General features: G+C 35.6%; 1 protein-coding gene across 5 annotated transcripts in view; it reads left to right on the top strand.

Moving 5' to 3' along the window:
• Positions 1-15,166, top strand: part of Kap3 (kinesin associated protein 3) — a 319,643-nt gene that overhangs the window by 39,760 nt on the left and 264,717 nt on the right. For all 5 annotated transcript variants that reach the window (XR_016549579.1, XM_090406062.1, XM_090406060.1 and 2 more), the window contains one exon: positions 3,469-3,587. Coding sequence is in view for 4 of the 5 variants with exons in the window: in XM_090406062.1 (XP_090262188.1) it covers positions 3,556-3,587 (32 nt within the window). In the remaining variant the exon portion in view is untranslated. The remainder of the gene's footprint in view (positions 1-3,468; positions 3,588-15,166) is intronic.

Raw genomic sequence — 15,166 nt, 5'->3', positions numbered from 1 at the left:
CAAAAGCTTTCTTATAATCAATAAAACAGATGAATACATCATCATCAAATTCCTGACATGTATCCTCAAGGAGTATACAGGATATTATGATAGTACTATGTGAAGAACTTGCATCATTACAGATGAGTACTTCCTTCTGAAATTTTCTTGTTCTTTCCATAATCTATCACGTGTTTGCTATTTGGCCTCTAGTTCTTCTACCTCTCCTAAAGCCTACCTGTTTGGTATTCCTCTATTCACATATGGCTCCAACCTTTTTTGGATCACTTTCAGCATAACTTTACTTGCATGTGAAATTAAAGTGATGATTCTGTAATTCTTGCAATCTCTGGCATTTGATTTTTTGGGATTGGAATGATGAATGATGTTTTCCAATCTCTAGGCCAGTATATTTTCTTCCAAACCTGTTGACAAATTTCAGTCAATATATTCACTACTTCATTCTCAGCTGTTCTCAATAATTGCACTGATAGGTTTTATTTTTTTCATCATTTCACTTTTTCATTATCATGGGTTGCTCAACAAATTCTCTCCTTTCAAATTCTCCTTTGATATTAACTTTCCTGTACAAATCCTCTACATACTCTTTCCATCTTTTTTTCACTGCTTCTTCTTCTATCAGACATTTACCTGAATTACTTTTTACAACTAATCTAGGGATAAACTTCCTTGTAATATTGTTTATTTTTCTAAACAGATCTTTTGTTCTACCCATAATATTACTTTAATTTCCTTGCACCTTTTGTTTAGATGTTTTTCATTATATTTCCTAGCCTGTCTTTGTAAATCTGCACTCAGTTATCTAAACTTTTGTTTCTCTGAAGTTTCATTTTTATTCTTTCCTCTGCTATTTGAATAGCTTCTTCTGACAACCATTTATAATCTTTCTTTCTTGTTGCTTTATTAAGAGTCTTCTTTGTTGCTTCTATGACTGTACATTTTGTTTCTTCCCACAGTTCTAATTCTCTTCCTGTCTTCTCCAAATTTTTAATTTCTTTCTGACTTCTACTTGACTGCTTCATTTATAGGATCTAAATCAAATCTGATTTGACCTTTTGTTTCTTCTTAGCTCTTAATTTCAGTTTAACTTCAGCTATCAATAATTCATGATCTGTCCCACAGTCTGCATCAGGCAGTATTTTTGCTGCTTGGATAGTACTCCTCCACCTTCTACTGGTAACAATATAATCTGATTTCTGTATTCTCCATTAGGTGAAGTTCATGTGTACAATCTTCTTTTATGTTGTTGGAAGCAAGTGTTTGCAATAAAGCAACTGTTGTCAAGACAAAACTCCAGCACCCTTTCTCCTGCTTCATTCCTCAGTCCTAAACCAAATTTTCCAGTGATGCCTCATTCATCTTTTTCATCCATTTTTGCATTCCAATCACCTAATATCAAAAGAAAATCTGTTTTTTTTTTTAGTAATGTATACTACTTGTTGCAAGCTGCTGTAAAATTCTTCTACCTCATTTTCACTTTCTGTGGTAGGTACATACACCTGTATGAGTGTAACATTCACTGGGTATGCCTTTATTCTGATTAGAACCTATCGGACACTTGTTGTTGTAACTCAAAATGTATTTTCTCTATTCTCTTCTAACTACGAATGCTGCTCCATTTCTTCGAAGGTCTTCATCTCTGGAGTAATACATCATGAAATCATCAAAGTGATCCATTCTTCCATCTCAGTTCACTGATTCCTAACATCTTAACTCAAGTTCTTCTCATTTCTTTCTTCACAAGTTTCAGTTTTCCTTGATACATACTTCTTACATTCCATGTTCCTATTTTATGTAAAGCGGAGGCATCTTCTTCTTCTTAGATTAACTCTATCGGAAGTTGAACTTTCAGAAGGCTTTGATCCAGCTTCATCATTCTTGTTAACTTCATTGGAATTTCCTTATGCTCTTCCCCTTTCAGCGCCTTCTGACCTTGGTGTCCCATCTTCCAGCACTATATCATAATAACTTACCCTTCTGTTCATAAAATTTTCTTGGCAAAATATATACAGAAGTGGTTTGCCATTGCATTCTTCTGTGTTTGTTTAGCCTATTAAGTAAGGCTAAACAATCTGCACAAGATGAAGAAAAGTAAAATAGGAAAGATTGGGGTGGGGGGGGGTTTGGTGAAGGAGCAAGAAGGAAAGAAGGACCAGTCTACAGATAATATAACAGATATATATTACATGAAATAAGACATGGTCCAGCATCAGGTACCTTGGGTTTGCCATTCCTGTACTCACTAAAGTGAGCCCTTGTGTGGAAAAAAATAACTGAATATTCAGTAATGGTCTTAAAACATCTCTGTGGTACCAGTAACTTTCCTCTTCCAGGACCCCCCCCCCTCTACACACACAGCTTGCTGATGTTTATCAAGCAGCCAGTCTCTTATCCAATTTGCTAATCTGTTATCTAACTTTAATCCTGGTTTAAATAATGGCACATGTATGGAAATGTATTGCAGATGTAAATTTTTTTTTTTTTGGCAGAATCTAAACTGTCTTTCAATTTCTTTAATGCAAACCATTAAAATAGTGCACATTTGTTCTCTGAGCAGACTTAGGGTATGTAATCAAGAAACCTTACTCTTGAGGCCAAATATCAAACTTTTATAAGCCATTTCAGGCCTCTAAGCAGGGTGATCGTCTCATACCACCTGATGAGATTTGTCTACCAGTTAAAGATATTCAAAAACTTCTATGTCACAGTAGGGTTTGAACACATGGCCTATTGTTTGGAAAGTGTAGATAGCTAACCAGACTGGAAAAATGCCCCCTTGTTCCTAAATGAATGCTTGATTCTGTACTGTCTTCCTATTTTGTTCTTCTACCCTAGGTAAGTTTTTTTTTTCTCTGTGTTCTAATTGCTTCACATGATTATAATAAATTTAGTTGAATCCTTTATCCAAGTGTAAGCAAACAAAGTTTGTGCCTGAAAATATCTTCAGGACTGAGGGAAGGTTGGCATCTGTTGGCAACTCTTAGCAAAGGTAGACCAAGCTCTCATCACTCCATGTCTCAGTATCTCCCACCATGCAAAGCACATCTCCTTGCGAACATGTATAATGCTAACTTCCAACTGTTTCACATGCTTATTTGGTGGTGCTATAATATTCTGAAGAACATTGCTGCAGTTTATACTCTCCTCTGTATATCAACCATGGCAATTTTTTAAGTCACTTCTGGCCCCAATAAATGGAATAGTGGTCTCATACAGGCAGTCAGTTTCATCTCCTGCCTAAAGTCAAGACATTCACAAACATCCATGCACATGGCAGAATACACAGCATTTTGGTGGAGAGTGGATACATATATTTACAATGACGTTAATCTTCTTTTTGAATCAACTGACTAGTTACCATTATTATTTTTTTTCATTTAATACTCATTGTAATTATATCTTCTCATCTGAGCACTTTATAAATTTATATCCAATAAGAATATGAATTATATCTTTTTGATGTTTTAGCTGAAATGTCTATATCCAGGGAATGCGATTAGTGAATTAGGAAAAGTTTTAGTAGCTGTTTAACAAGCCTAATTCAGTATTTATAGAATGCAGGCTGATGAGGTTAAGTATGTGCAGAGGTAAGTGTTCTAGAATGACTAGTATTATTTGAAATAGTTATCGTTGTTATTTTCAAGTATATCCTTGGCAAGAGATTTGATAGGATCTGAACAAGGTGGGAGGGGGACTTCACATTAAATTGCTATCTTTGCAATTTGGTAGCTTGTTCTCTCTGAGTTCATTCACTGTGCTTGTAATGATTGTTTTTTTTTCCTTCTTCAGATTTTTCTGCTCATGTAGGTATTCCTCTGGGCCCTGTTATGTCACTTGCCCTTTTTCTTATACACATAAATGACCTTGTCTTCCTGACCTCGAACTATAATTTTGTTGATGATCTCTCCATTCCTCCTGAGTCTCCATAGCTCAGTTTTTTTTACAATGTCCTTTAGTTAGAAAGACCTGTGTTCTAATCGTGTCTAGGTTACAAAGAATCTTTATCAGATAGTGATTTAGCTTGCAGAAACTGGTTTTTCATCTCACAGAGCAGGCAAACTGGTTATTAGAACACATGCAATTAATGGATATAATACATGGCCTCAGAGCCTGAGTTTCTTTGGCCATAAATCCAACATAACATAACTATGCCCCCTACTCCTACAAACAAATCTTGCAATCTTCAAACATACAAGCTTTATGAATTTCCATAACCAATGCCCGTGTTAGCTTGGTTGGGTTAGTGGTTAGTGTACCCACTCTCCAACTGACGGGATGCAGGCTTGAATCCTGCCATGGTCATGTTTGTGTCTTTAGGTGGGAAACCTAAAACATAATTTTCTTTTGCCTTTTTTCTTGCAAAAAAAAAAAAAGGATGCTTCCCTTATCATTTTTGATATCCATCTGAACAGTCGAGAATATTTCTCTCTTCTTGGACTGATACTTAACTCTAACCTTTCCTGGCACAAATGCGCACACTTCATTAGTTTTTCTCAGCCTCCAAAAAAAAAAAAAACCATTAGGCTTTTTTGTATTCACAATGTTACTTTTTACCTATCCACCAGTAGTGAGCAGCTTGCTATTGATGACTCTTCTCTTACAGATGCTCTCCATTCACTATCTCTGTCTCTCAGATAGTCTGTTTCTGCATTGGGTATTTTATAGATATTTCTATGGGTGCTTTTCAGGAAAACCGGTATCTCTCATTTCCCCTATCCCAATTTCTGCTAAACCTACAATAATGTGCAACAACTGTTCGACATTCATTTGCAATTCAAGTGATAATCTACTGAACCTGCAGTTCCCACTGATTTCTATTTTAATTTTCTGTTTTTCTGGAACCTCTATTCTTTTTAAAAATAACGTCAGCATGTTTCTTCCACACAAAGTATCAGAATCTATAACAAATTGATAAAAAAAAAAAAAAGGCATCCTTAGGATGGGGTGGGGTGTCTATAGTTCTGTACTCATCTAACACAAATAAATTTAATAAATTTAGTTTAATTCTTTATCCAAGTGTGAGCAAACAAAGTTTGCACCTGAAAGTATCTTCAGGACTGGGGTAAGGTCGTACAACACCAGGGCACTCCTTGCAAAGGTGGAGCAAGCTACCAACACTCCTATCTCAGTATCTCCCATAATGCAAAACACATCTCCTTGCAGATATGTCTAATGTTATGCATTAAGGGAAGGGCCACAACCCAGACTAGTTTCGACCTTTATTGAGGTCTCTTCAGTGGGAGCGAGGCCCAAGTGGAGATACCAGGCAGAAGCATTAGCAGGTCATCTCTACCTATAGGAGTTGCCAAATGGTGTGCCACCCTTTTTTAATAAATTACTCTGGATTTAGAGAAAGATGTTGAAGTTTATTTTTCACTGGTTAGAGTTTAATAAATTTAGTTTAATCCTTTATCCAAGTGTGAGCAAACAAAATTTGCGCCTGAAAGTATCTTCAGGACTGGTACAACACCAGAGCACTCCTTGCAAAGGTGGAGCAAGCTACCAACACTCCTATCTCAACACTCCTATCCAGAGTAATTTATTAAAAAAGGGTGGCACACCATTTGGCAACTCCTATAGGTAGAGATGACCTGCTAATGCTTCTGCCTGGTATCTCCACTTGGGCCTCACTCCCACTGAAGAGACCTCAATAAAGGTCGAAACTAGTCTGGGTTGTGGCCCTTCCCTTAATGCATAACATTAGACATATCTGCAAGGAGATGTGTTTTGCATTATGGGAGATACTGAGATAGGAGTGTTGGTAGCTTGCTCCACCTTTGCAAGGAGTGCCCTGGTGTTGTACCACCTTACTCCAGTCCTGAAGATACTTTCAGGTGCAAACTTTGTTTGCTCACACTTGGATAAAGGATTAAACTAAATTTATTAAACTCTAATCAAGTGAAAAATAAATTTTCAACAAATAAGTTTAATTACTAGTTACCTGTCAACAGCGTTTTCCAAATTGGTCTGTTAATTGATCAGGTCATGAACATGTTGGCTATAATATTCTTTCTTTAAGGCACTCCAAACTGAAGATATAAATGTAGTCTTCTTCATTTTGCATGCACTATACCAACATAAATGTATGTCTTAGCTGCAAGTAGTATTCAATTTCTATACTGGAAACTAAGCACACAGATTTGATCCTAGATGTATATGTAGCTAATGAAAGAAAACTAATTTATAAAATGATGCTTATTAACTGGCTTATATTTCACTGAAATTTAAATTGGCATCTTCAGAGCAAAGCAACATATTACAGTTTACATGTGACAATGAGTCAGTAAACTATAACATGTTTTGCTCTGAAGATGTTGGCTTGAAATCGATCCAACAAAAGATAAGCCAGTTAATAAACTTCTTTTATAAATTAGTTTTGGTTGGTGTTGTAATACCATTAAAATAAGTAATGAATAATGTTCAACACCTAAGCTTATTAACTCGAATATATCTAGCTAATGATAATTCCTTTCTTTTTTGTTATATCAAAAGGATTTTACATCTATAATAATTAAGACTGCATCAGCACTTAATAAAAGTTTAAGGAAGCAAGAAGTAAAAACATCTTTATTCTGCTGAGAAGCAAAAGGAAAGCCAAACAGATGGTCTCATTTCTTTAACTAACTAACTGAAAGCTATCATAAAAGTCACAAGTTGTCATATCTGATCTGCTTCTCTTACAAAATTATTGAAAATAATCGCAAATTTCATATCTTTAATAAGATAATGGAAAGTTCAACCCTTAATTTATAAATCTTTAAATTCAAACACACTGTGTTCCTTTTAAAGGGCAAAGGATAATGTTTGCAATTTTAGTTGCCAGTGTTCTCTTAATAGTCACGTAAATTTATCAGTTATCTTTATTGTGTAAATTAGTCAGTTATATTCACTTCCTTTCTTTCTGCTGTCTCCTTCAGAATTCATGACTTTTTCTTATGTTTCTGTATGAATATATCTATATCTGTACACTGGAGGTAAAGGGCACTATGTCCATTTTTTTTTACGGAATTGAGTTGTAGGTTTGTAGGTATATTTTAATGTTTTGTGCTCTTTTCAGTTGTGCAAAGCACTGTCTCCTGTGTGTAATAATAAGCGGATTAGCCAGTTGGAAAGGCCACTATGTGCCATCATGGTATTGAGGTAAAGAGCACTAAGTGGACAAGTAGCCGTTTACTTCGGATGCATAAAAAAATGGACACAGTGCTCTTTACCTCCAGTGTACATATATATATATATATATTATTTTTTCTCCCAAACAGTTGTATAGTTGTCACTTTCCTAACATAACATTTGATAGCTTTTAATCCTTTTTTTTCTTTCGTTCTGTATTAAAGATCATCTCAACACTATCAAATTCCTGATATTTCATTCTTGAGCTCATTGATGGTTTTCCTCCAAATTAATCAGTTATCATGACTCCAATACTGTCAGATATTATATTTTGATCTTGTAAGATGCTTCTTACTCTATCATTCCATCAAGATTTTGGCCTTCCTCTGAGTTTTTTCCTGCCATCCTTCTAACAAATGCATATTTTGATAACTTTTTCTCTTCAGTTCGTTTTAATAACCATACCACTTGAGATTAGCTATTCTCATATGCATTCCTTAATGATAACAATATTAAGTTCCTTCATCTTATCCTAATTTTTAATATGCTTCTACCATTGATGCCCTCTGATCACTTCCTATCTTTCTCACGATTTTCATATCTGGTCTCCTGTCTTTGATCAAATGTTTTATTTCAGATCTGAGTGATCTGAAATAAAACCTTTCTCTCAGATCCATAAGTTTTAAAATTGCTTTGAACATGGTCTTGTCTGTAGCTAGTTTAGTGTGTTGACTAATTTCTCTCTTATTCCATTGACTTCTTACCATATTCAAGAAGAATGCAAACAGCAATACATATCAGTACTTAAAGTACAAAAAGCTACAAAAGAATGAAAAGTGGATATGCAGCTGGAGTAGATGATTTTTGACCAGAAATGCTCAGATATGGAGATCTAAGTTTTTGCAATGTCTACACTGCTTAAATCAGAGGGTGTGGGTCAGATGGCTGAATTCCAGATGATTGGAGTTTAAAAAGGGGAATAAAGCTAAATGTTAGAATTGTAGATTAATTTCTCTGCCAAATGTTCCATGTAAGATTTATGGAAGCATACGTGAGTATAGGCTGAGAAAAATTGTGGCAGAGAAATTTGGAAATGAACAAGCTGGATTCAGGCCAAATACAAGTTGTCAAGATCAGATTTTCAGTTTATTACAGATAGTTGAGAAATCATGATAATATAACAGGGATCTGTACTTAAGTTTTGTTGATATGGAAAAGGCATATGACAAGATACTTAGTGCAAAGCTCTTCAAAACTCTACAATATATGGGGTGAATGGAACATTATACAAAGCAGTACAGGTAGTTCCCGCCTTTACGAATTAATTGGTTCTGGCGACCATTCGTAAATTGGGAATTCTTAAAGCGGGATTTATTTTCCTGAGAAATAATGCTATAAGTGAGAGTTACATTTGTAAGAAGGAAGATATAAAATGAGTTAAATGATAAGAAAAGACTTGACTGTCCAAAGATTTACATATTTAAAAAATAACATAATAAAAATTTTAAATTAAAAAAGATTCTTTGAAAAAAAAATTAGCTCATTTCTATATCACTGGGTGAATCGGCAGCCATCGAGGTAGTAGGAGATATATTAGGAAGCTTCGGTGCATTTTTTTTTTTCAATGAAGGCTTCAAGTGTCATCTGCTTCATTGAATTTTGCTTCTTTTCATTTAAAATAGCTCGACAACAAGCAGAAGCGTTAGTCATTTTGCAGGAAAATTTACTAAATTGTTCAAAGTCTGTATCTTGTGATTCAAAGATTGCTTCAGCTTTTTTGAGAAGTTTAAATGCTTCATCTAGGCCTTTTAAAGTGAAAAACCAATGAGAAGCTTCATTGGGTGAGAGTTCCATAGTGTGAGATTGAAGCGGCTCATTAACATCACCATTCGAAACTTCCATTTGCAACTGTTAGTCATACCTAAGATCGCTTGAGTTTCAGAATTCACAATCTTTGTTGGGTCTTCAAAGCCTTTGAAATTATCATTAAACCAAGGACAAAGTTTATGCCATACTACTTTCATAGTTTTTTCGGAAACTTTATGCCAGGCGCTCTACGTTACCCGAATTGAATCTCTTTCAAAACTCTTTGATAGAAAAATTTCCATCTTTATCATTTGCTTCTATTAACATTTCAAAAGTCTCTTTGAGATAATGTGCTTTAAACATCGCAATCACTCTCTGATCCATTGGTTGTAAAAGAGAAGTTGTGTTTGGAGGTAAAAAGACTATTTTTACATTAGAGCAAATGTAAGCTACTGATGAGGGATGGCTAGGTGCATTGTCAATTATCAGAAGCACTTTAAATGGAATTTGTTTTTTTTCCTCACAATAAAGTTTCACTTCAGGAACAAAGTGATGCATAAACCAATCTTCAAATAGGGAACAAGTGAGCCAAGCCTTCTTATTTGCTTTCCATATTACTGGGAGAGTATCTTTATTAATTCCTTTTAAGCTTCTTGGATTTTCTGATTGATGCACAAATAAGGGTTTTAACTTGCAGTCACCATCAGTATTTCCTCCTAATAGTAGAATGATGCCATCTTTTGATTCTTTAAAACCTGGCATTGAGAATTCTTCTTTTGTGATGTAAGTTCTTGCAGGCATCTGTTTCCAAAAAAGGCCGATCTCATCGACATTAAAAATCTGTGATGCTGAGTAATTTCCTTCTTTAATTATTTCTTCTAATTTTTTTGGATAAGCATAGCATTATACATATCCGCAAGGAAATATGCTTTACATTATGGGGTACTAAGGTGATGTGAAGTCATACTACCTTTACCACGAGTTGCCCCAGTCCTGAAAATACTTCAGGTGCAAACTTTGCTTACATTTGGATAAAGGATTAAACCAAGTATATAATTTCTTGGTATCTTTAATTTATAATACATAGATGATTAAAATTGGAGATGATGTGCAATCTTGTCTTACATCTGATTTAATGCCAACCATCTTCCTGTATCTCCTTCAATTCTAACTTTTGACATACAGCTCAGTATCTTCTTCTGGTTCCCATCTGCCATACGGCCGTGGGAGGGTAGCTATATGCTACCATTCTAGGGAGAGATGATTATGAGCAAGGTGGTTTCCCGTTGCCTTCCTTGCCGTAAGTATTTATGACTGTAACCTCTGTGTTCACGGGGCCGGTTTGCCTGCTTGCGGGATGAAAAATCCCAGATAAACTGGCGGAAAAAACTCTGCTGCCCACGCCCAAGACCGGCTAACTTGGCTATGGCTGAGGAAGATCCTTAAGCTCCTCACGTTGTGGACGGTAATCGAACCTAGGACACTCCTTCCCCAGGCATATGGTTGCGAAGTGCAAAGCCACTAGGCTAACCACACAGACCTTCACAGAGGACAGTCAACAGACAGACAACAGAGGACAGCTCAGTATAGATTGCCCTATATATAATGTTCCATTTACACCATATAATTGTAAAATTTTGAACAGCTCTTGTCTTGCCACTTTGTCCATATGCCTTTTCCAGTTCTACAAAACACAAATACAGGTCCTTTTATATCCCAGTGATTTCTAACTATTCAGATCTTGACCACTTCTGTCTGAAGTAAGCTGTGGAAGGAAAACTTGAAGAGGTTTCCATTCTATAATGTTTGTTAGCCTCTTCTCAACTATGCTTGCATAAATGATTCCTGGAACACTCAGTAGAAAAATTCCTCTGTCATTCCTCCGTCAGAGGTACACGCAACGTATCTCTGACGGTACGTTGCGTCCTTCGATTAGAAAAGGCCTAGGTTCGATTCTCGTCATGACGGGAGGTATCTTTATATGGACTTTTTCAATTGAAGGTGAGTAGCTGATTTCATACAGAGGTAGCAGGGTTTTTTCTCCCAGAAACTCTGGTTTTTCATCCCGCATACATACAAATCGGCCCTTCAGAACACACGCAATTTACAGAAAAAAAAATACTAGCGGTGGTGGTTGTGGGCAGTAGATGGTGTTGATGTAGCTGATTGGTAGTAGAGGTTCTGTGTAGTAGTGGAGACGGAGAGTTGTACAGTAGGTGTCCTCCCGCGATGAGTCTTCGGACTCCTTGGAGGTGTCACGAATAATAATAATTTCTTACATTCAGGTTTATTTCCCTTTTTATAGATAGATACTATTAGGACTCTATTCCAGTCATTTGGAATTTGATCTTCTGACCATGACCTTTTCATTATTCAGTGCTGCAATTACACATCAGTACTTGAGCATTTCTCATTGAATATCATATACCCCCAGCTGCCTTTCCATTTTTGATGGTTTTTTCTACCTCACATTTACTGCTGATTGCATTCCTGTGGAGTATTTTCTGCCAGTATTCTATCACTTCTTATCTCATTTAGCAGTCTTTAAATGTAATGTTATTTTTATAGCTATTTAGCCTATTTTTGTTTAAGAGTGCCCCTTTTATAATGTCATTGGCTTTTTACTCAAATTTTAGAGTATTACTGATGTTTTATATAGACAGATATATGAAAAATATATAGGAGAAATAATTCAGACATACCTTTGTAGGATGTTGCTGGCTGTCTTCTTATTCAGCAACATCCTGGCATGTGGCAATATACATTCATCTGTTGTTAAAGGAGGGGGAGTTTGGAAAATATGGGGGTGGAGAGAGATGTGGGAGAATTATTGGCAAGGCAAGGGTGTGAACTTTTTGAAAAACCCAGGTTTTTTTTTTTTATATTATTAAAGGTGGGCAGAGAATACTTTGGGAGGGGAGGGGGTGAAAATAAAAATTTTTGGGGAACGGGAAGGATATGATGGGATAAGATCGGGGTAAGAGTAATGGGATGTGAGCCATTTCGACAGTGCATCGTCTTCGGAGGTCGTGGGGGAAGTCTTCCCCTTTCGCTGAATTAGAAGACAGCCAGCAACATCCTACAAAGGTATGTCTGAATTATTCCTCCTATATATTCTTTATATATCTGTCTATATAAAATATCAGTAATGCCCTGAAATTTGAGTAAAAAGCCAATGATATTTATAAAAGGGGCACTCCTAAACAAAAATAGCCATAAAAGTAATATTTTCTTAGAGGAGTAGCATGGGAATGTCTTTATCTTCAATTTTCACATCACTATTATTATCCCTGATTCCATTTGCAGTACTCTTTCCTGCATTTCTTCAAATTTTTCAATACCCTTCTAAACATTTTCTGCCTTTGTAATATTATATTTTATATTCTTACTAGAGTCTATCCATGACTTGTTCATTTACATTGTTTTGCTTTTTTACATTTTTCTCTGTATTTTCTTAGAGCACAAGCTGGTGTACTTACTATGAACTTTTGATATGCTTTCTTCTTCTTTTTCATGACTGCCTTCTTAACCTTCTGAGTTCATGATGGAGTTCTGATTTTTCTATTGTTGCAGATTATTTTAGAGAGTCAGCAGCACACTTATGAGTATGTCACTCCATCTCCAAGGTTTGTTTTTTTTTCTTCTTTCAAACTCTCTCATTTTTTCTAGAATAATATTTGTGTATTTCAGTCTACAGTTCACCTCTGAAAGCATTCCAACTCTCATTCTTTTTTAAACTTTCATACATACTTTTTTTTTTCTCCTTCTACAACTAAATGGTGATACTTCCTATTTGAAATCCTCAGTATAACTGTTTCCCAAACTAGAGATAAGATATTTAATTTTGCATTGCCGAACCGAAGCCTTTTGGCTCTTTATTTTAGTAATCACTTTTACAAAAAAATGCATTCCTCTGACATTTCAAGTTCCTTAGTATGCACAAGAGTTTTTGCTCTCCTGGTCTACAAAGTGAACTGACCAGTTTGAAACAGTTATCAGTCCAGTGAAACCTTATTAAAATGGACTAATAAAAGGCGAATATATAGGTGTGCTTGAGCAGCATCTATGTCTTTTAAGTAGTCCACACTAAGGCAACTCGGGATGCTGAGGAATGTATTCCCTCAGGCTCTCTGGTCAATCCACAAAACTTGCATAGTTTCTACATTTGGTTTTGAAATAATACTGGATCTCACTTTGCTTATGTAATAGAAATAAGATATTACTTTGATCAATAACATAGTCAGTGAGATTTTTTTATTTGTCTTGTCTTTCTTCATGTGAATTCATTATTAATATTTTATTATTATTATTATGAGACATCCACAGAGTCAAAAGTCATTGTGGGATATCCTGCCTTCACACGCATGCAGCTCATCATACCATGACTGAAATGTATTCACTTACTTTCTCTGTACTCCCCATACTTTTAGGCAGTGCTTTCAAACCACTTACCATTCTCCATGCAAAGAAACTACTTTTAAAACTATGAAACCACTTGTTCATACACTCTTCATACAGCTTCCAAGGATGACTTTTTGTTCTCACCTTGTCTTCACCATTTCTATGAAAAATTTCATCCATACTAATCTGGTAATAACCTCTTGCCAACTTATGTCTTGGTCATGTTCCTGCTCCCATTCCTCCTGTTCGCTAAACTCTGCAGATTGCATTCCTTTAATTTGTTTTCATACTTAATATTCCAGAAATCACCATAGTCAGTCGGCTCTTGAATCCTTTCCCACACCTCTTCATCCTTTTGAAAGCTGTATGACCAAATATTATATGCACTGTGATCAAAGCATTATATAGTAGAATCTGATAAAGTTCTTGTTATCAGCTGTTGTTGTTACCTGATCCCTTATGAGTATAATTTGACATGTTCTGGACAGACAGTCCAATCTGTGGAAAAAGAATTAACGATCATCAGTACTATATTGAATACCTGGACAGTCTCGTCTGGCACAACATCTGTAGGATGAAGCTTGTCCTCTCCATAGAAGCAGTTCTTTTCCAAGAAAGTTGTGAAGGCCTTTTACGTCGGCCTGACCTGAATCAGAATGAGTGTCTCTTTCTCCCCCCCCCCCTAAAAGTTTGGGACATTCTCATCTTATATAACTATCAAAAATGTTGTTTTTCTAATATGCAGCAACCTTTCTTAATTAGTAAATTGATTGTCATATTTATCTTAAATTCCTGTTCTTTGGAATTATTTGTTGTTTCCCCACGTTGATGATGTACTGTTAATTTCAGTATGAAATATCTGTGCTTTTCATTAAAGTTTATTACTGTGGTTATTGTATTATTTTCATTGTTTGATTGTTATGTCACAAGTCCCTTTTAAAGATTAGACTACAAGGAACAGAGCTGAGGATTCTGGATGCAGCAGGATTTTCCAGTGGTTACTCTGTGGATGTGAAACTTGGAACACATGTCTGATTGGAAAAGGACGCTTTTTTTGAGATTGAGTGTATTGCAAGAGACTGTTAAGGCTCTCATACATACACTGAAAGGCAGACAAAGGGATGGAGCTGGAAAGGATCTGTAGAACCAAGACTCCTTAAGAGCATTGCCAGAAGAAAATTAAACTACTTTGGATCCTTAGAAAGAATGGAAGATGGACCTCTTGCAGTAATAATGTAGGGTAAAGTTCCTTGGTAAAGATGCCATTCATTCATCATTGAGATGGATGGTGTGTCTTTTCCATGATCACCTCTTTAACTTCCTGAGTCCACCACGGAGTTCTGATTTTTCTGTCTTTGCATACCTAACCACATGCCTTTCTGTGTGAATCAATGTCTTCTTAAGAGTTTGCCACTGAATCTCCAAGGTTTGGTTCTTGCTTTTAGACTTTCAGATTTTCTTAAATAATATCTGTCTATTTGAGTCTACAGTTCACCTGTTAAAGCAACTTGACTTTGATTCTTTTAAAAACTTTCTCACACACTTTTCTTTTCAGTATAATATTCACTTTTGTCCTAAAACTAAATGGTAATCACTTATTTCAAATCCTCTGTATACCATTGTATCCTGAATGAGCTTGAAGATATCACTATCAACAATAACATAGTGAAAGGATATGTTTCTTATTTCTTATCTTCTCTCCATGAGAATTTGTGCACATCTTTTTGTTGGAAAATGATATTACTAATGACTAGTCCATGTCCTGAACAGAAATCCAGTAGGCACTTACCATTATTGATATTTTCTCAAAATTTCCCCAAAATATTTCTATATGTCTGTAATTCATTTC

This window comes from Typopeltis vanoorti, chromosome 16 (assembly GCF_054136105.1).
Source record: "Typopeltis vanoorti isolate ZY-2024b chromosome 16, IOZ_Tvanoo_1.0, whole genome shotgun sequence".
Classification (NCBI taxonomy): domain Eukaryota; kingdom Metazoa; phylum Arthropoda; class Arachnida; order Uropygi; family Thelyphonidae; genus Typopeltis; species Typopeltis vanoorti.
The sequence above is the reverse complement of the archived record's forward strand: the minus strand, read 5'-3'. Positions and strand labels throughout refer to the sequence as shown.